Source organism: Corvus kubaryi, unplaced genomic scaffold, assembly GCF_017639235.1.
Source record: "Corvus kubaryi isolate FWS band 111438036 unplaced genomic scaffold, C.kubaryi_AGA036_p1.0 138, whole genome shotgun sequence".
Lineage (NCBI taxonomy): Eukaryota > Metazoa > Chordata > Aves > Passeriformes > Corvidae > Corvus > Corvus kubaryi.
Window position 1 is genome coordinate 23,020,573 of NW_024580672.1, and position 21,712 is coordinate 23,042,284.

Consider the following 21,712-nt stretch of genomic DNA (forward strand, 5'->3'; position numbering starts at 1 on the left):
GTCTCCAGCTCTGAGCCAGGCATGAGAAAGGGAACAGGATGTAGCGGCACAAGCAGGGATCTGATTTGTGAGTGGGAGCTGGAACAACACATATGGCAGCTCCAGATACACAAATCCATGAATTAGGAATGAACCCACAAATGTAAACCAGGGAGGGATTTAATTTTTTGTTGAATTTTTTTTTTTGATTATCTGATATGACCTACATTTCACAGCTTAATGCTGCAGTAATTTCTGCATCAAGCATATGGGAATGCATTTGTTTGGATGTTTTATATTTAATTTTAACTTAATTTCATTTGTTGATTTTCTGATTTTCCCTGCAATTTCATCAAAGCAATTAACATCTAGTGGAAGGTGTCCCTGCCATGGCAGGGGATGCAATGAGATAAGGTTCTTTCCAACCCAAACTATTTATGATTCTATGATCTCTTTTCTTTTTGAATAGAGGTTAAATTACAGCAGTAGGACCTCCATAAGGAATGGGAGAGATAGAAGTCACAGTCTGATGGCAGTGACCTCCCCATCACCCCAACATCCATGGGGTGACAGGGACACCCCAACACCCTCAGCTTGTAAACACTTAGCAAAGGAAGTTCTGAGGTCTCTGTGCTGTAAATGTCCCTTTTCCCACAGCTGGCCTGGTTTGTACCAGGCCCCTGGGCTGGTGAAGACCCAGAGAGACACTGTTCCCTCTCCCCCATCACCCGGTTTAGGTCCCTGCACCCTCTGTGCCAGCCCAAGGCTCAAACCCTGCCAGCCCTTCCCTTATGGAGGGAGAGTTTGCATTTATTCCCTTTGTCAGGGAGCTGTTGGAGCCAGCACAGCTGCCCCAGCCTTCTCCTAATGCAGGGATCAGAGCCAGCAGCATCTCTGCAGCTCTCCCAGTGCCAGGAGAGGCTGAGCTGAGTCCCACAGCTGCCTGCTAATGGAGCCAGAGCCTCCGGGAAAAAACCCCCATGGAACCCACGCAGTGTCTGGCCCTAATTCCTTTGGACAGCTTTTCTGCAGGCTCTGGGTCAGGGACACTGAGGAGACGCTCCATGCCCTTCCCCGCACATCCCCAGCTCTGCAGCACCGTGGCTGCAATGGAGGAGCCCCAAGTCCCCACACTTGTGCCTGGAGTGGGGATGGACCCCTCGATTCCCGCAGAACAGCAGTGCTCCTAAGGGAGCAGATGAGCTGGCAGACTGGCACTGAACTATCCCTGTGCTTATCCCTGCTTTCCACGCTCACTGCATCTTTATTTTTATTTTGCATTGGCTTCCCACTGCCATGCAAAATAAAAAAGAGTGCAGGGTTAGATGGGAGATTGGGCAGGAATTGTTCCCTGAGGGAGGGTGGGCAGGCCCTGGCACAGGGTGCCCAGAGCAGCTGGGGCTGCCCCTGGATCCCTGGCAGTGCCCAAGGCTAGGCTGGACATTGGGGCTGGGAGCAGCCTGGGACAGTGGGAGGAGTCCCTCCCTGCCCATGGTAGGGAGGAACAAGCTTTAATGTCCCTTCTCAAGCACACCATTCTGCAATTCTGTGGTTCTGTGATTTCCCTCACATCCAGCACTTTGATCAGCAGCAGGATCAATCCCAGCAGGTAAGAAAGACAAGGCTGGTTGATGAGCCCGGGAGGGTCGTTCCCTGTTTGTCCCCAGCAGATTCCAGTTCCCGCGGTTTAGGCACAGTGATAAGGGCACGGGCAGGCAGGCACTGAGCACTCCCGGCTGCTGCGGGCCTTTCCATCCCTCAGCTTTTCCTCCCCTGTATTTCAGGGCTGTGTGTGGGAAACTGCCCGCACTCTGTGACCTTCACCTTTTCCCCCCGTAGTGAACAACCCAGCTGGGGGTGCCCGCGGTGCTTCGGGGACAGCCGGGAGCGCCGCCCCAGAGGCACGGCAGCGCTGGCGCCGCGCGGTGCGGACGGGACGAGCCCGGGCTCACACATCTCACACATCTCACACATCGATTCGCCTCGTGCCTTCACGGCTCCTTTGAAGTGAGGAGCAGCTTTTGTAGCGAGAGAAATCATTCCTGCACTGAGGGGGGATCAAAGAGAAAAAGCAGAGATCTCCTGACACTTCCAGGGGCTGCTTTTATTGAGGTTAAGATGCAACATCCAGGGCTGTGTGAGGGAATACCAAATCCCTGTGAGCCGTGGCTGTTGTGCCCTGCCTGCCACAGCGGGGTCCTGCCGCCCTGCCCTCCCAGCTCTGCCTCACCCTGGCGCTCCCAACCCGGCCGCCAGCCCCGATGGCAGCGGGGCCCGGCGTGGGCAGAGCTGTCCCAGGCCAGTGGCCATGCCGGGGGCTCTGGTCCCCACCGCGATCCCCGCCCGCTGTGCGCACATACAGCGTCCCTGCGGAATGACCAGCAGCGGCTGGCGGACGCGGAGCCGCGCAGCGGGACACGGAGCCGCGCAGCGGGACACGGAGCCGCCCGGAGCCAGCGGCTCCCCTTCAGCACCCGAGGCACTCCACGGCAGAGGCCCGCAGCTCTCGTCCCGCACGGCTCGGCCGTACCTGGGAGCGTCCCACCAGCCCCGATTCCGGCTGGGTTCCAGAATTCCAGCGTTTGGATGCTTCCGTGGTGTCATGCATCTACAGCTCAATACCCTGGAAATGACACCAAATCCTTGGCAATGTTAAAAATACACATTTATTACTCCACATGTGCAATGGCTTCCGGCAGTATCTGCAAAAACACAACCTTGTCATAACTTAAATAGTCTGTGACGTGGTAAAATTGTCATGCAAGAAAATTACAGGAATGTATTAACATAAAATACAAAGATATATTTACATATATCTGCACTGAAATAATTTTTAAAAATACCCCCCCAAGGCAGCAGGATTTCAGCACTGTCCAGGGTCAAGTCCATGTTACTGGCATTTTTGCTATTATTTTATTACTCTTAGACTCTTTTTGGCAAGCTCTGGAGTATTAGAGAATTGGCAACAGAAGAAACATCAGGACCTGACGTGGCATTTGTCTTCTGCACAAAATTCCCAGTGAAGGCTGTGGAATTCAATGCAAACGCTTAAAATATGCAACTTTGCAAAACTTAGTAACACAACAGAGATAAGAAAACAATCTCATGGCAAGTGATTAAAGGAGAATAATTTATAGGTGCTGTAGACTTTTCACAGCAGATAATGGCACACACTGTATAAATCTGTCATACAAAAAAATACAGGTATTTAAATATTTATGTACAGAAAATTCCTATGTTCTGGCTGTAGTGGAGGTGTAACCCAGAGCTGCTAGTGACACCTTCCCAGCTGGGATTTGGGACCAGGGCTCTGCCACAACTTCACTGTGAGGTTTGCTCAGCAGCAGTAGCCAGGGCTCAGCCGAAACGATGGCACCAACATGGGCACCAACATGGGCACCACAACCCTGCCACGCCCCCACACCTTTCTCCCCATCCCCACCCAGCCTGTGCCATCGGTCAGGGACAGGGAACACCCACGGGAGTGGCACAGGGAGGAGAGAGGATCAAACGCCCAGGACTCCATTGTGGATGGGGTGAGCCAGACATGGGACACCCTGGCAGGAGCCACAGAGATGTGCAGGGCCAACAGGAGCCAGTCCGGCTCAATGGGCACAGGCTCATTGCAGGGACACAGCGATGGGGACACAAGAGGGGCCCAGAGTGGGGCGCAGGGGGGACAGGAGCACTGAAACCCAGCACAGGGCTTCTGACAATGAAAACAACACTGAGCTCTTTCCCATCATTTGTCCCTTTTCCAGTTGCTCTTTTCTTGCCATTTCTTCTCCAGGGACTGAGTGCAAACGGGTGTCAGTGAAAGCCTGTCTCCGACAGGCTCTGGAGAGGTTAAGCCCAAATATTATTTAAGATCAAAACCAAGCGCTTCAGTGATGTGTTCACAGTGTCTCTCCCACTCAGCACAATGAGCCCAGAGCTCTGTGTCCTGGTGCTGTTCTCGGGGATTCAGGTTCAGCAATGTCCCCAGCACAGCCCTGGAGATGCAGTGCTGGAGTCCAGAGCTGCTTTCCCAGGCAGCCAGGATCTGCCCAGAGTGCTTCCCCTGGGAAGGAGCCATTCCCAGGCATCCCCCCAGAAGCTCTCCTGGTTTCTGCTGGGTGCCGCTGAGCTGTTTTGCACAATGCACTGAAGAAGAGGGGTGCTGCAAGGGGAACAGATGACGGAGAGGGTTTGGGCTGAGAAAACTCAGTTTCAGAAGTGAGTCAGCTCCTTCCCACACACACCAACCCCCACTTCAGGGCCCACTTGTCTCCTGTCCTAAGGAAAGCGACGAAAACATCAATTACACACGTCCTGTAACTGCCAACACCTCTCCTGGCCTGAGAGCTTCTGGCTGAATAGGATCTATCTTCATCACTCATCTATGGGATCGTTTGGTCAAAAAAATCAGTGACGCTCATTCTCATTCCAATAGTCCAAAATTTTACTGTTATTTACAGGAAATTGCTAAATAGTGCAATGGAATTCACTGTAAAACCCTACCCACACCAGTGGAGTAAATCACCTGTAATCCGTAACTAAATGCATGGTTTGATCCTCACCTGCTGCGCCAGGATAGAGCTGGTGTTCCAGCTGAGAGATGTGGGATGGAGACACGAGGTGAGCGCAGAGCCCCGGGCAGAGGACAGGCTGCCCGTGTGGAGAGCAGGGGCTGCTCAGCACAGCAAAGGGGCCAGAGCACGTGGCTCACCTGCACACAAAGGCGAGCTCTGACAGGTGAGAGAAGGTAATTAGGCCTCGCTGGTGCCCAGTAAAGACACTGGAACTCACTGGGGGCAGAGAGGGCAGGTTCCCCCAGCACAGCCTGGGATCAGAGCCAGCGTAGGTGCCCTCCTGTAGCTGGGAGAAGGAGCAGGAGGACACGCTCATTTCGGCCCTCGCTCACTGAATGGCCACAGCCCCTGAGGCGTCATTAACGCAGCTCCAAACGAGGCACGGGGTGTGCAGGACCCATGGCTGACACCAGGGACCGCCGGTGGGACCCCGGGCCTGACAGCATCTACTGGCTCTGCCCAGAAAATAACCATGCAACTGGACTCAGAGCTTTGGCTCCCCTCCTCCTGCACACCCTTAAAGACTTCCATGAAAACGTCTCGGCACAATTTCAGCCACACATTAATTCCCACATAAAACTGTGGGAGACACGCACTGTGTCCTTGCTTGTGTAAGATCACTTCGCACCATTCCACCTTTCTGTTTTTTTCATGGAAACAAAAACCACAACAAAACTGGTCCTGACAGAATCTGGCCTGTTAAAAACATCTCCCATCCATTTTTGCATTAGGAATATCCAGTACGGATGCAAACGCTGCAGCCTCCCAGTGTCTGGCAGCAAACAGCTGCCGATGGTTTGACGGTGACTGCGGTCCCACCGCACACCTGGGGCACCAGAGCAGTCGTGTGGCACCGCAGGGCTCGGGTTTAGCCACAGTAACCAAAAACCACCCTGCAGCAGGTTAAACAACTGATATAGTGAAGGCCCCTGCAACAAGAAAGGCAACATCCACAGCTGCAGCAAGGGAAGATTTCCCATCTTATTAAGAAGTTAAGACAGGTATTGGCAAATTATATACAGTACTTGTACTTTACACTGAAAATAAAGTAAATCAAAGGGTGAAATTTGATATTCCTGTCTTTCGTAACCAAGCAGCCTTGCAAGGCCACCCCATCTGCCTCCAACAGAATCTCAGCCCATGATAAACTGTGTCCTCTGAACCTGGCCACGTGGAGCCAGACCCTCCGATCCATCCCACGGCTCCTCACTGCCTGCAGCAGCCACGTCAAGGAAGAAAATATTTTAAATGCATTCTGCATCTCAAATACACATTTCCCAGCCCCTGAAGAATCCATGGAGTACACAAAACCCATTTATTTGCCTTGAATCGGGAAAGGAACTGACAGGTGACGCAAGGACAAGGAGGTGCCTGGGACATCCTTGAGCTGCAGGACCCAAACAGCTGGAGGCTGCCAGGAGCTGGTGCCAGAGAGGCCCCGGGGCTGCTCTGGTTTACGCAGGGACTGCCCATCCCCAGAGCAGCAGCTGTGAACAGGGAATGCCGAAGTCAAACTCACACCACCTCTCTGGCCTTCCTCCCTGCTCCTTGTCTCTCCCCATGGGACCCGAGGACAGGGCTTCTTTCCCTGTCCTCTCACTGCATTATAAACGTGTAGATCAGCAACTTGACATTAAAACAGAAGGACTACGTAAGTTGATCTCCTCCCTTGACAAGTTGCACAGGCCGTATCTTCCCCCGACAGGCAGCCCCGGTGCCGGGCTGGCGGCCCACGGCCCGGGAGGGCAGTCCTGTGGGAACTCAGGTGTGCTCCAGCTCTGCAAGGGGAGCTGCCGGCGCTGTCCGGCGGCAGCGGGGCGGGCTCGGGTGCTCAGCGCACCTGAGGGCAGGTGAGGGCGCGGGCGGCCTGGCCCGGCGGCCCCAGCCTAGCTGCTGCCCGAGGAGCACACGGAGCTGCACATGTGCAGAGGCTCGGCCTCGGCCTCGGCCTCCGCTTCGTCCGTGGTCTCGGAGGCGGACACGGACTCGCTCGGCTGCTCTTGGCTCTTCTTCAGCCTGTGGGAGCAGAGGAATCAGAAGTCGCACAGCCACCCCCCGAACGAACACCCCAGGAGTGGGCAGGGTGGGCTGCAGCCCTGGTGCCTCCTCACCGCTCGAGAGGTGCCTACGGCAGAGCCACGGAGCGTGAGGAGTCTCACAGAGCACACAAACAGGTCGTGACAGAGCCCAGCGCATCAGCAACCGCACTGAACTGCTCTGAAACGCCCCAAAACAGCCTGCAAGGCTTCAGCCACCCAGACCTCGGCCATGAGTACCCACACCACAGCCAGGCTCCTGCCACCCCTCCTCCTCCATGGAGCCTGCCTCACGCTCGGCTTATGGAACAAACAGCGCCAGACTGGGGAAGTAGTGGCTTTAACCCAGTGCTTCCTGTTGCTGCCTGAGCTTCCCCTGCCTGCTTATTTCCACCAGGGACTTTAACACATAGAATAGATTCATAGGATCATCATCTGCAATCACTGGGTCCAACCTTCCTCACCTTCATTTCCCAAAACATCATCTGCTAAAAGCAGGATGGGTGAGGAGGTGCCATGGGGGAACTGAAGCAGTGTCACACACACATGTTCAATCCCAGAAGTCTCTCTACAGCATATTTTATTTAATGGCAGTTAATAATCCCCGATCTGGTCTCCCTTTGTGGCCAGAACCATTTTTCATACACAGCCAGCACCTGAGCTCCTCTGCTGACACCAGTCACCTGGGGCTAAGCCGGCAGCAAGGTGCTCCTGGCTGTCAGACACTGGCACTGATTCCTATGGGAAGCCAGAAGGAGTATTTTTCCCTATAAAAAGCACCCTACACACTCACTTCTCTCTGTTGAAGATGACAAAGTCCTGCTGGATAGCTTCAAGGCATTCCTGGAGATAGTCATTTTCCTATTGAAGAAAAACAAAACATGCATAAGCAGCCCCGTTTGCATCTCACTGCTGCCTGCAGCCCCCAGCACTCCCAGCTGTGCGCAGGAGCCTCCAGATGTGTGAGGGAGCCCCCACCCCCTGAACCTCAGCCCAACAGCTGGAGGCAGCAGGGCTGGCTGCCTGTGGCTTTCACCAGGGGCTTGTGCCATCCACGGCAGCAGTTTTCCATAAAACACAGATCACACTGTTCCTGACATAAACATAACGCATTTATCCATGTATCCTGTATTTTGGGAGTGCTGTCAGCCAAAAGGAAGCACAGCCAGCGTGGGGAGAGCCCAGCACACAGCCCACGTGTGGAAGCCCCTGCAAAGGCACACAGGGAGCTGCTGCCTCGTGCCCAGGCTGGGCAGAGGCTGAACACAGCGGGCTGCCCAAACCTCTGCTGCTCATTTCCCTTTCCAAAGCACCCACTACTGTGAAAGTCTGGTCAAATTTCCATAAAAGGAATACTTGGTTGTTGAAAACACTCCAATGGGCAAATGTTTTCATCAAAATAAACCTGTGGCTCCTGCAGTGTGGCAGTAACAGCTGCAATACCCGCCCAAATCCAGCCTTTTCTCAGCTGGATGTTGCCCCAGGGAGCACATACAGACTGGGAGCTGTCTTTGCTGTTATCCCTTGACTTGTTCTTTGCGAGCCTCTTCTTCTTCTTGTGCAGGGGCCTCGACTCCAGAATCATCTCCTCCAGCTCGAAGGTGGGGTCGCAGTGCAGGCGGCCCTTCTGCCAGGACACACGACACGACTCAGGTCAGGCACAGCAGAGACTCAGAAACCGCTTCCCCCTCAGAAAACCTCTGCTCCCACAGTGGTTCCTCCAATCTGAGGAGCAGCCCCTGCCCGGGATGGGGACACGGATCACTGCCACTCACGTTGGGGACGAAGCCCGGCTCCACGCGCTTCTCGCACACATCGCTCCAGACCACGCCCGACAGGTGCGCCGAGGCCTGGATGTGGGCCAGGCAGGAGAAGCGATGCTCAGGATTCACTGTCAGCAGCTGGGGAGGGAAAAACACTGGTGATAAAGCACTGGAGAGAAGAGGAGGAAGACAAGGCACCCAGCAGCAGCATGCCTGGGCCAGCTCCAGTGGTTCAGCCACGTCAAGGAGCCTTTCTGCTGTGGGAAATAGATAACTGACTACAGGAAAAATACCTAACACAATGTTCTGGAGGTTGTGAAACCAGGTACCACTGGCTCCTGGATCAGCATGGGTTTGCTCCTTCCATGCCCAACCCTTCCCCACAGCACCCAGCACTGCCACCCCGCATGCTCCTCCCCCTGCCAGGGAGGCATGGATCCCTGCAGAGGCTCATCCTTTCAGTCCAGCCTCTGTGACACCAGGGACACCGCTCCACTCATCACACACACGGATTACTGAGCACAAAGTTCTCAATGCTCGCTTGTTCTGCGAGACAGCAGTCTGAGGGCAGAGCTGGTTTTCAAAGCATTCAGCACCTGTGTCCCACTGCTGGAGGGATGTCTAATGTGAGGGTACAAACAACGTGGAGGTGCATTAACACAGGGTGTGGGCAAGGCTTCCAGAAAATTCCATGCCTGTCTCTCCCATGAAAACCTTCCCCGAAGTTCAATTGATGAGACCTTTGCAGAGCATACTCAGAGCCCCACACATGTCCCAGCTCTCCTGAGAGTGGGATGCTCAAGGCAGCTGAGCTGTGTCCACTCTGGCCCCTCTCCAGGAGCCCCACCTTCACTCTGGACCAGTTCTTGCCATTTTCCCAGAACACAGGATTTGAGTCCTGACCCCTCAGTATGGGCATCTGCAGCTGAGCGTGTCTGGTCTCCCGACTGATGGGCACCTACAGTGGGACCTCCACAAAGTGCCCATGGAGGATGGTTTCCCTTAAACTGTGGCACAGTCCTACACACACTGGTCCTAGGTGGCCACAACCTATTTCCAGAAAATAAGGTCAGCGCTGGGTCTTTTTCCAACGCCAAAGGTGATGATGCACGGAGCAGGTGATGCTGGCTGCACTTGCAGCTCCCGAGCACAGGGCTGCTGTAAAGGGCACGTGGGCAGGACACCGGGCCGGGGTACCCCAGCGCTTTGGGGGGACGTGGGGGTCCCTTCCCGGCTGAGGGGGCTGCTGGCACCTTCCAGGGAGAGGCTGGATTCCCTGGAAGCCCGGCTGCCCGGCAGATGGCAGCGCAAACCTGCCGAATGCGCCGGCACAGCCTCTGCCAGCCACGCTGCTCCTCACTAAACGGAATCTAATTATGCAAGTTACCCACCCAACATTAACTCCTATCACAGGCACTTATTTGCTGCCAGCACCGCGTGTATCTTTCCTACAGCAAACTCACCAGCTACTCTTCTGAGTCCTCAAGCAAGCCAGAGCTAAACCAGCTGATACATGCTGATAACTTCCCAGCTAGTCCTGCCCACACAGTAGCTACCATCCAACCCCAGCCCGGCCCAGGAGGACCATTCACCTTCCGCAGCAGCGCAACCATTTCCTTGGACCAGGCCGAGGAGTACTGGACGCTGACGGTGCTGAAGAGCTGCACCAGGGACTCCACGGGGTTGTTGGAGTGGATGTCGTACGGCCTCTGGGGACAAGAGCACAAAGGTGAGGAGTCCCCCCTCCCTCTGGGTCAGCCAGAGCACACGATCCGAGGGCCAGGACGGCCGGAGCCCTACCCAGCCCCGCAGCAGCTCGTACGCCATGATTCCCAGAGACCACCAGTCCACCTCGAAGGAATAGCCCGTCCCGCCGCTCAGGAAGGAGTGGAAAATCTCCGGGGCTGAGCAGAAAGGGATAACATGCAACAGGTTATTTCTTGTTCTCTATTCCAGTATTCCATGTCAGTCAGTGCACAACACTTATGGAGATTTTTGTGCGCGACTGCCCAAGGGGAGGCTGCGTCAGGCAGGGGAGCAGCAGCGGCAGCAGCCCTGTGCCTGCCCTCTCTGGGAACTGGGATGTCAGCCACCTGCAGGGACAGCAGAACCATGGGGACCCCAGGAGACAGCAAGGCCAAGGCTGGAGCCAGAGAGGGAGAACAGAGAGGGATGGGGAGTGCAGGATGGGATGGGGAGGGCAGGAGGAGGAGGCTGGACAGGATGAGGAGGACAGGGTAGGATGGAGAGGACTGGGCAGGATGTAACACAGAGGGCAGGACAGGACGGGACAGGATGAGATGGCGTGACATGCCAACCACACTGCCTTCACACCGGGAGCTTCTTCCCCTTCTCAAACAATCAGGCTCTGCTGAACAACTTGGACACAAGCGTCAATGTCCTAAATTAACTCAGGGCCCCTGCCCCAGCCAGGGCCCATCAGGCAGCTTGTGCTGAGCACTCCCAAAACGTGGCACAGGCACGAGAGCAGCAATTGTTTCTTACCCATGTATGGCTTTGTCCCAGCCAATGCAGTCGCTCTTTCACCGTCCCTAATGATTGTTGCAATATTAAAATCTGTTAAATGGGCATGACCTTAAATAAAGACACATTTTAAGAAGGAGTTAATGGCAGTGCAGTGGCAATGCAGAGTCAGAACACATTTGTTTCATAATCTTCTGCCCTTGGACAGGGTAGCACAGACACAGGCAGGTCAGGGTCAGATCCTATGGAATGGCCATAAGAGATCCCAAAGCTTTCCCAGGATTTGGGCTGGCCAGGTGATTAAAGGGTAGAGAGCTTTGGGTCTTGATTTTAAATCACACTTGGACCTAGCCAGTAACCCCCAGCAGCCTCAGCACTGGCCAAATTGCTCTGGCCAGAAGTTACAGGGATGAAAAACAGGGAAACACTATCAAAGAACCACAGAAAGTTTGGGTTGGAAGAGACTTAAAGATCATCTCGTTCCAAGCTCCTGCCATGAAGCTTCCACTAGACCAGGGTGTTCCAAGCCATTAAACTGCAATGACTCCAAATTCCCAGGGCTGAAGCAGAGCTGCCACTCCACGCTGACCACAGCACACCAGACAGGCCAGTTGAGTGATCCTCCCCAGCATTACAAAGCACAGGGATGTTCAGCCAAACATGATCCAGTGAAAGGAGAGCAGCTTTTCCCACATTTTCCCCAGGTAAAAAGATGCCCAGTACACAGGACTGTAAAGAATCTGTCCCTGGAATGAACGAGGGAGCAAACAGAGAGGAGCAGAGTGATCCTACCTTGTTCATCGAGGAGGATGTTGTCTGGTTTTACATCTCTGGGAAAAGAGGGAAGATTATAGCAGATGGAATCTCAGTCAGATCAGGGATGAGACTTAATGACAAAAATCCTGAAACTGTTTATTCATCAAAAATTAGGAACAAATAACACAAAAATACTCTAACATGAGGCAAGTCCCTTTATGATGGACTAGAAATATGCTTTTCCTGGACAACTTGGTGAAAAACTGGAAACATTAGACTTGTTCCGGCCTCATTCCCAAGGAAAATGAATAACGCAATACTGGAGATACTTGTGGGAAGCCCTGGATGACTTTGACACCTGCCCTGGAAGGTTCAGCCCCCCAGTGAAACATCAGACTCCCTCTGAGTGGTGGGGGGCAGGACCAGCAGCCAGAGGGTGGCCAGGACCAGCACAGACAACATAACCAACCCCAAACCCAGCAGAGGCAGGTCCCACCAGCTGCCATCTGCCAGCAGAACCATGGACTTACCTGTGGATGATGTGCTGGCTCCGCAGGTAGTCAAGAGCCAGCGCCATCTCACAGATGTACAGTTTGACTGTTTCCTCCGTGAACTGAACGTTTTGCTGCAGGTGGTAGCGCAGGTCACCTCCCAGGAGCAGGTCCACCACCATGAACATGTCCTCCTCATCCTGGAAGGAATACCTGCGGGACCAGTGCCCGGGGAGCAGCTGAGCCTCGCGGGGCTCACAAACCCAGCCAGGCTTCTCCCCTCCCCGAATTACACAGCTCCTGTGAGAACTGCAAATGGTCCCACTATGGGCACAGAATCCCAGAATCGTTTGCGTTGGAAAAGCTCTCTCAGACCATCGAGTCCAACCATTCCCAGCAGTGCCAAGGCCACCACTGACCCACGTCCCCAGCTGCCACAACCACAGGGCTTTTAAATTCCTCCAGGGATGGGGACTCCACCCCTGCCCTGAGCAGCTGTGCCAGGCCTGGACAGCCCTTTTTGGATAGAAAATTTCCCCAGTATCCACCCTGAGCCTGCCCTGGCCCAGCCTGAGGCCGTTCTCTCTCCTCCTGTCCCTGTTCCCTGGCAGCAGAGCCCGACCCCCCCGGCTGCCCCCTCCTGTCAGGGACTTGTGCAGAGCCACAAGGTCCCCCCTGAGCCTCCTTTGCTCCAGCCTGAGCCCCTTTCCAGCTCCCTCAGCCGCTCCTGGGGCTCCAGCCCCTTCCCAGCTCCGTTCCCTTCCCTGGACACGCTCCAGCCCCTCCAGGTGCTTGCAGTGATGGGCCCAAAACTGAATATGCAGCTTTGCTGCTTGCACCTTCGCAATCAAGCAAGTCCAGCTCAAGATGCTGGCTTGTTTTTTAAATGAATTCCTACACTAAGCAATGCTTCCCTGGAAGAGGTGAGTATCCCAGGGAATGTCCCCCTGCTCACCCTGTCACTGTCCCTGAGCAGCAGTGCCGTGTCAGCCCACCAGCGCAGAGCTCAGGCTCTGTCAGCCACACACTTCAGAGAAACTTCACATTTTCAATTGCAAACAATCTCATAAACCTGCTTAAAATATCTCAGCCTATCCTGAAGATGAATTGGAGAACACAACTGCTAATTTAACCAGATAAACCAGAAAAAGAGATTTATATTTACTGTGGAGTAAACCGCCTCTCTAAATCTGCCGTGGGTCCCACGGGAGACTGACAGCAGTGGGGATACACCAAAACAACGCTCATTGTTATATTTGGTGACTGCAGAAGGAAAGAGTATGTGGGATTGTATAATACTTATGAATCACTCACTTCTGCTCCCATCTTAAATGTAGGTTTATTCTAAAACTATGAGCCGAAAGGGCTTGCTATGAGAACAAGTTCTATCCAGAATTTCATTACTTGTTGGGCAAAACATTTGCAATGGCTAAAAACCTGAAAAATATCAATATTAACTCAATTGGCTATTCTGGAGCAATTAATCAACAAAACAAATGTGACATATCTCCCACTTCCATCACTTCGGGTATAAAACTTTCTCAGTTTTTACAAGTTCAATGTGATTTGAGGAGTGTTTTTTAAAATTAGACCCTAAAATGTTGCTCAGTAATGAGGATATTTCTGCCAGTGCACACACAGTGAAGTCATTATTGAGCAACTTGAAATGTCACTATTTGTAGTGATCTGTTGCTGAAAAAGTTATGAGAGGCCTTCGAATTATCAGGTGTGTGGCCCTGCAAGCACTGGAGGCGCAGAGGAGGGAGCTGCTCACCAGAGATTCACCAGGAACACGTGCTCGATCTCCTGCAGGATCTCCAGCTCCCTGAACACGTTGCGCACCTCGTCCCTTTCGATGCACTGCTGCTTGTTCATGTACTTCATGGCGTACATCTTCTCCGTGTCTCTCTTCTGCACAATGCACACCTGCGGCAGGGAGGAGAAAAGAGAGTCAGGAACACGTTCCACATCTTCGTTTGCTGCTTTAGGGGCTGAGACTCACTCTGCTCAGCACCTCAAACATCCCTGATCCCTAGGCTGTGACTTGGCACCTACGGACAGCAGCATCCCTGCTCCCAGCGCCGTGCCCGACTGGGGAGTGCACGGCCTTTGCTCCAGCCCACGGGCCATCAGTAACTGCAGCTGCCTCCAGGGCACGATGGCCGGCTGCGGAGAGCTTTCCAAAGGGAGAGCTTTCCCAACAACTGTGTCTGGGAGCTGTGCGAGAGACCTTTGGGCTCGCTGTCTGTGGATGGAAGGCGGCGTCAGGCAACCGCGGGGCTCCCTCCCTTCCAGCCTCGCCTCGCTGCTGCCCACAGCCGCGGCTGCCCAGCGCAGCAGGGTGGGTTTCACCTGCCACGCACATCGCTGTGCTCTGGAAGAGGAAAATAATCCCCTCTGGGTTAGCAGAAAGCGCTTAAAATGCAAATTCGCTACAACAACAACAACAACCACCTGGCGCAGAGCGATACCCCGAGAGTGCCCCCGGAGCCCAGCTCTGCCGACGGGCACGGAGCCCGCCGGGCGGGCACGGGCTCCCCACGGCACAGCCTTGGGCGCCTCCTCAGTTCCTCTAATGACACCTTAATTACCAAGGTAACTGTTTTTAAAAGGCTAATTAGCTTCACGGTAACTATTTTTAAATGAACTAATGGCATGTCTATATCTGCTATAATTATGTGTGCCCCCTTTTAATTATCAGACCTGCTGGTAACTAGGATGAGCTGGATGCATTCCCTTTGGCAGTTTGGCCACTGCCGCGCTCGGGGCGCAGGGCGGCTCACCCGGGCTGGCTCCAGGCCGAGAGCGGTCCCGCTCACACCGGGTGGGAACAAGGAAAGGGAATTTCTGTGGATGGCAGGAAGCCGGAGACCGGTGAGAGCCGCGAACACTCCGCACCTCCAAACGCTGCCGTTAATAACCATTTGCAAGTGCTAATGGTGCTCAGTATAATATCATCAAGGACACGCTGCCGCACGGAGGTGACAAAATAATGGCTGGTTATCGTTAGCCTGATAAACCCCGCAATTAGCGATGCACAGGAATTACCGGGATTATTTTCCGCCGTCGTTACAATTACGGTGAGAGCTGAAAATCAGGTGTTGCAATAATCTCTGCACACCTCAGAGCTCACGTTAAGGGCGCTTCGTGGGTAGAACGACCTGAGCTGTTTCCCTGGGTCTGGACCCCTCCGGTGCCCATGGGCAAGCAGAGCCCATCAACTCCAGCTGCCAGGGACTGTTCCAGGTACAAACATTAGGGAAAACCTCCTTCATGCAAACTTAATAATGATAATAAACAGCCTACCACAACGCACACCACCAGCAGGATCCAGCCCCCGCCTAGAGCAGGCTGAATTGGTTGTACATTCAATAAACCAGGCAAAAATAACTTTATACATTATACATTCTTTGAGCAGCAAAGCCCTAACAATTTTCCTTTAAAACATGGTCATTGCTGCAGAACTGCTCTAAAAACAAACCTCTGGGTAACAGCCATCAAGGCACCGAGCAACATTATCTCCTGATGTCAGTTTATTCCACATTGTTGCTGGAAGCTCATTAATTTCTAGGTGGTTTATTTTTTAGGTTGTGACTTGCCGTACCTCAATGAGTATTGCATGTTATTCTGATGTCATTTGTTTCTTGTTTCTCCACAGTGAAAATGGGAGCTCAGCATAATAAATGAGAAAATGATGAAAACTTCATGTACTCTGTAATTATAATAAACGGTTTTCTGCAATGGAACAGCATCACCTCCACACACAGCAGCACCAGTTCCGGGCACTCTGGAAATGTTTGTTCTCTGATTTCTGGGGAAAAAAGTGGATCTCAGTGGAGAGGTCCTTCCTGCAGCTGAGCCCCGTGGAATGAGCGGGGGCTGCCCCGTGCCCACGGGAGCTGCCCGAGGGCACAATGAGCCCCACGGCCGATGGACAGGTGGGGCTGGGGCTCTGAGTGCTGCAGCGACGCTGCAGCACAGCCATCTCCAGGTACTGATCACATTACAGGCTCTTGGTCGGGGTCTAACTCAACACCCGGACCGGTGCCGGTGCTGCCTCGGCTGGGCTCAGCCACTCGGTGCCCCTCCACAGGCAGGGACCATTCCCAAGCTGCCCGGGCTTACAGAAATGCATCAATGTGTTTGTGTCCCCCCCAAAATGTCAGTGACACAAGACGTATCTCTCTCTTTTTGTGCTTCTCCGTTCATGCATCTGCTCCTGAGGAAGGAATGAACATCTATTTGGTCACAAGTCAAGAGTGCATTTTTTAAATTAATCCATTTTCAGGCAAGTCTACGATGCAGAGCAAGGCAAGAAGCAGAAATGACTGTGTCCTCATTCTGCACAATGCAGCCACACAAAGGGAATGTTTGGTGGTTAAATACAGCCATTAGGAAAAACGAGTGGAACGGAGCCAGCCCTGCGAGGCAGAAGGCGGGCAGCAGCTGGGAGCGGATTGCTCAAGACACGGCACACAAAAGCTTTGAGAGAGTCCCAGATACCCCGAGCATTCCGGCGCTGCCAAGGGGTTGTGTGCAGCCGCCCATAGCGCAGGGAGGGCTGGAGCCCCCAGGCACGATTCCTGCCAGGAGAGGGGCAGGTAACACCTCCCGGGCCCACCCCAGCCTCGCCTGTGCTGTCACCCGAGCTGGCAGCTCCTCTGCATCCGTGCGCTTCCCAGCCCGCTGCGCTTCCTCAAGGGGGCTTTGCCTTTTCTCCTTTAGGAATCCAGTAACTTTCCCCCCTGCTGATTCTGAAGGAATTCATCGGGCTGAAATCCCCACTCAGATGAGAGATCACCTAATCATCATTAAATAGCCTGTCCTGACTTAGCCTTGTTATACAGGGACAGCACAGTCTTCCTGGGCTCAAACAGAAGGCAGTGTCTGCATTCCGGGCAGGATCCATGCAGCCGGTCAAGAGCGGGGATCGCTCTACCTCGGCTGCACAAAGACATTGCTTCCTTCTGCCCATGCAGAGGTCACCCAAAGTGAAGGTACTCGTGCCCCCTGAGGGACGCCACCGTCACGGCTGGTGCACAAACCCACAGCTGACTCAGGGATCTGTCTTTCGGGTCTGAACTGGGAGCAGTGGGTTTCCTTCTTGAATTTCTCTTTCTTTGGCTTCTGCCTTTGTAAGACGAGACCGATGCCCTGTAATCCTTGCACACACAGACTCTGTTGACTTCGGCTCAGAGCCACTGGGACATTTCAGTGCACAAACCTGGATTTCACTTTTTTTGTTTTTAGAGCAGAGTCAAGGCTTAGAGTCAGCCAACACTACACACCTACAACAAACACCTTAATCCCACCCAGTTCTGAACCGGGGCCAGACACTGCTCTAGTTTACAAAAATGCTTATTTGCAGTGTTTGCACCTTGCCCACATATACTGATTTCTCCTCCAGCTTCTGCTGGGAATTTATCCCTCCCTGTTTTCCCCAGTATCTACAGAACTGCCATTTTACCAGACAGGTTAGAATTTGAAATGCAGAGCATTAACATAAAATTGCCCACAGCACCCAGAAGTATCTCTAGGCTTTGGGACTGCCTGGGGAAAGAAGTCTCTGCTATGGGGGACACACGGCAGCAGCCTCAGGAAGGGTGTTGAGGAAACAGGAGATTTGCAGCCTCTGGAGCAGGAAGAACTAGGTCTTCCATTCTGAAGGACCAGAAGCAGTGAGAAGGCACTTACCATGATGTAGAAACAGCTCAAGCTTTTTTGACAACTGATTTCATTTTTGAACACTAAATTTTACTTTAGAGACAGACTGCAAGAGCAAGGACAGGCTGGACAATTGTGTTCACTGGTTTCCTGAGCTTCTTGAGCAAAGCACAAAGCAGGTGAGAAGGGCTTTACTGCACCTATGCACTGCCAAAAGAATAACCTCAATATTGGCTTCCAACAAGTTCATCTCCTTTAGCCAAGTTCTCCTTGAATGGCTCAGCTCTTACACCAAGGCTTCATTCACGTTTCCCAGGGTTTTCATCCTGTCATCCCCAGGACCCCTCTGCTTTGCTCTTGTACCAAGAATTGCAGGCAGAATCTTGCCAATTATCTATTTAAAAAAAAAAAAAATTCAACTCTCAGCTGCTATCAGGAAAGCTGCAAACAGGGATCACTCTGTTCTGGACATGGCCACAGCTGCACAGGACAAAGAACTACTTCCCTGGCATTTAAATGCATCTTCGTATCCGTCCTGTATTATGATGGTGCTGTTGGCAATTAAAATACAACCCTTCCCTGGTAATTAGCATCTGTGTAATACTGGTAATCAAAAAGTTCATCATAATTTGTTCTACAATTCTCACAAATATTAAGGATAAAATCAGCTCATCCAATTTCTTTTTAGGCATAGCCAAGAGAACAAAGCTTAAAGCTGCCTCGCAGGTGTATTTGCAGTGATATAATTGCAGTATCAGGGATCGTTAAGCACATGAGCCATGGGAACAGCTGGATGAAGCTCTGCTGGAAGCATCTGCCACGGGTACCCCCAGGAGCACCTCCCCTACAAGAGCAGGCCCAGAAGGGGATGCAGCCCCTCAAGGGAGCTGCTGGTCCCTCGAAGGGGCTCGCCCTCCACAGATGCTGACCCAGAGCTTGGTGCCACGAGCACGAGAGGCTGGAAATGTTAAAGGCTGCCAGCACCTGCAGGAGCCTGTGCAACCCCTCTCCATCCCTTCAGGGCTGGCCCCAGGGAGGGAGCTCTGGGCGAGGCAGATCCTTTCAGACCTACCCTTAGTGGGCCATGGGTCCAGTAAAGCTCAGCGGGGCCTGTGGCACCAGGCAAAGTCCTGGGCCAGGGCTGCAGCTGTGCACAACCTGCCCGTGACAGCGGCACTCGCCCCACGCTCGGCGAGGACACGTACCTGTAACTCTGTCTGATCCTGAATAAAACCACACTGAATCTATCAAAACCCTGCACTGCTGGGCTATGCAGCTTATTTAAGCAGCACTTTGTCCTGGAACAGCTCTGAGAGCAGTGTCTCTGGCAGTGCTTCTCCCAGCCATTATCTGCAGCACACAAAGACCCATTTGCAGGACCAGGACATCTGCTGCCATTCCCACCTTTCCTGTGTGCCAGTGACCCAGCCCAGGGGACACAAACAAGTGACGGCTGCTGGCTGTGCCAACAGCTCTCCTCAGCCTTTCCATCCAGCTCACAGAAGCACGGACTCACGGAATGGTTTGGGTTGGAAGGGACCCTAAAGCTCATCCCATCCAACCCCTGTCATGGGCCGGGACACCTCCCACTGTCCCAGGCTGCTCCCAGCCCTGTCCAGCCTGGCCTTGGACACTGCCAGGGACCCAGGGGCAGCCCCAGCTGCTCTGGGCACCCTGTGCCAGGGCCTCCCCACTCTCAGAGGGAATAATTTGTTCCCAGTATCCCATCTAGAACTCCAAAGTTGCCGTGGTAGCCAAACAAGTGCAACCCTCAGGAGCCATGCTCTAAGTATGAGGTTATCAGCTCAACAAATCTGCCTTCACATCTTTAAGTGCTGAAGTTGTTTCCATTTCCAAACACCTTGCCACATTTCCCTCCCTAAGATATTTTTCATGGAGCCTTACAACTTTAGTTTTTCCCTGCTGAAAAGATGTGCTTTTCCACAAGATTGATGGGCTCATTTGTCAGAACACCATAAATCATTAAAATCTCTTTATGCAGCACTGCTATTTGCTGCAGCCAAGTTGTAACAGCAGCTGATGAAACTTTTATTCATAGCAAGCCTGTTGGTGTTTCCAGGTCATGTCAACACTTCCATAAAAAATCTCTTTCTCAGTTGCTTATGCTAGAACCAAAAAAGTCTTCTGACCCAAAATAACACCTGCTGTTCTCAGCAGCACCTCAGTGTGCTGTACATCAGAGGATCATAAAATCCCAGACTGGTCTGGGTTGCAAGGGACCTTAAAGATCATCCAACTCCACCCCCTGCCATGGCAGGGACACCTCCCACTGTCCTAGGCTGCTCCCAGCCCCAATGTCCAGCCTGGCCTTGGGCACTGCCAGGGATCCAGGGGCAGCCCCAGCTGCTTTGGGTAATCTCAATAGCTTCAATCTGGAATCCTAAGAATGTGTTCCTATGCTTCTCCCCTGCAGGTCCACAGACCTCCCTGAGGCTCAGCAGACCCCTGTGGATCAGTGTCACCTCTGGGTGTGCCCAGCACTCCATGTACTGCCAAAGGAAACCACAACTGCAGGTGCAGCTGGAGTGGCTCGAAACACAGGCAAAGCTAAGCTTGTTCATGCTTTTTGGTTTGTTTTTTTCCCAGAATGAGCCTTATTCTGTCTTGCTCACACAAATGGGACAACCAGCACACTGAAACGATGTCAGGAAAAGCTCTCCTCATTGGTACCCTGCAAACAGGGAGCCGGGGCCTTCCAGTTGGTGTCTAACTGGGAACATTTCCTAATTTCCCTGCAAGAAATCATGGAAGGGGGGTGCAGAATGTTATCTACAAGGTCTGAATCCTGTGATTTAATGCAATTTAAGGTGATTCAGAGTAAGCATTTCCCCTTAATGTCATGCTGAGAAAATAAGGTCCCATCAGACATTAAGCAGATGTTTCTGTAATTGAGTTTGGATATGGGGGATTATTTGACTTGCAGCTCCAAAACACATGTATTCTCTTCCTCAGGAGAGACACTAATCCAAATAAACAAGGAGAAACTGAAGAACTGACAGCAGAGAAACCTAAAGAACAAAAAGGAAAGAGGAGCGTTTTTCTTTGCTTTTACTTGTCCTGGTTCTCCACCTCTCCCCCTGCACGTGGCTGTGCGGCCTCATCACCAGCCAGGCACCCCAAACCTGGCGTCTTCACTCAACGTTAAAACAAAAATGTCGACATTTGGGATCATCCTTTGGCCACAGCCCAGAGCACATCTCCGGTGTGGCACGGCGTGGACTTTGCCTCAAGGCCATGGAGCAGCCACCCGGGGAGGTTCGGCAGGGGAGATGGGCTGTGCCTCCACTGTGTGGACAGCTCTGCCGAGAGCAGGGAGGAGGACAGCCCAGGAGATGTGTTCTGGAGCTGTCACACTTCCTACGGAAAGGCTGTTAGGCATCTACATTTTTGTCTGGCTTTAATCACATGCTCAGAGATCTCTGCTGGGCTTTTCTTTCCCAGTAATTAAAGTAGAATGATGAAAACTCAGACCAACCTGCAGAGATCCCTGAAGACGTTGTGACCCATCTTTCTGCCTTTTGGATGGATCCAAACCTGGATCCAGCATTTCCTCCACCTCAGCAGCACTCCACAGATCTACATGAGGACCTGGACCCCTGTGCACAACCACAGCTAATGAGTGTTTTCTGAACAAATTGTGCAATGTTTTCCTGTGGGTGACAGGCGTTTTGAGTTATGTCTAGCATTTGGAGCCATGTCTCCTTAAGGCCAAGACTACATTCTGTGATAGGCTGGTAAAAGAGGCAAAATTATTTTTTTTAGCTATATATTTGACAGATATTGGGAACAGAAAGAAATCTAATTACTTCCAATGAAGATTGGAGGGCCTTATTTAATCTCTGAATGTAAATTGATGTTGAAGTTCCCTGACCCCAAGGCAAGAACACTCGCTGTGCTATTTTGAAAAGCCTCATCACTCATCATGATCCAACCCTGATGGGCGCTGG

At 52.7% G+C, this 21,712-nt stretch overlaps 1 protein-coding gene across 3 annotated transcripts in view; it reads right to left on the bottom strand.

Annotated features, from left to right (window-relative positions):
• Positions 1–2,626: 2,626 nt before the first annotated feature.
• Positions 2,627–21,712, bottom strand: part of STK32C (serine/threonine kinase 32C) — a 68,865-nt gene continuing 49,779 nt past the window's right edge. For 2 of the 3 annotated variants that reach the window (XM_042019646.1, XM_042019644.1), the window contains 10 exons: positions 13,855–14,006; positions 12,120–12,293; positions 11,626–11,663; positions 10,855–10,944; positions 10,150–10,253; positions 9,942–10,058; positions 8,362–8,487; positions 8,082–8,213; positions 7,380–7,447; positions 2,627–6,566 (listed from right to left, as the gene is read on the bottom strand). In XM_042019646.1, the coding sequence (XP_041875580.1) occupies positions 6,437–6,566; positions 7,380–7,447; positions 8,082–8,213; positions 8,362–8,487; positions 9,942–10,058; positions 10,150–10,253; positions 10,855–10,944; positions 11,626–11,663; positions 12,120–12,293; positions 13,855–13,973 (1,098 nt within the window). In that variant the 5' untranslated portion in view covers positions 13,974–14,006 and the 3' untranslated portion in view covers positions 2,627–6,436. Of the gene's footprint in view, positions 6,567–7,379; positions 7,448–8,081; positions 8,214–8,361; positions 8,488–9,941; positions 10,059–10,149; positions 10,254–10,854; positions 10,945–11,625; positions 11,664–12,119; positions 12,294–13,854; positions 14,007–21,712 lie in introns of those variants that run through there. The other variant, XM_042019645.1, reaches the window with a different exon arrangement.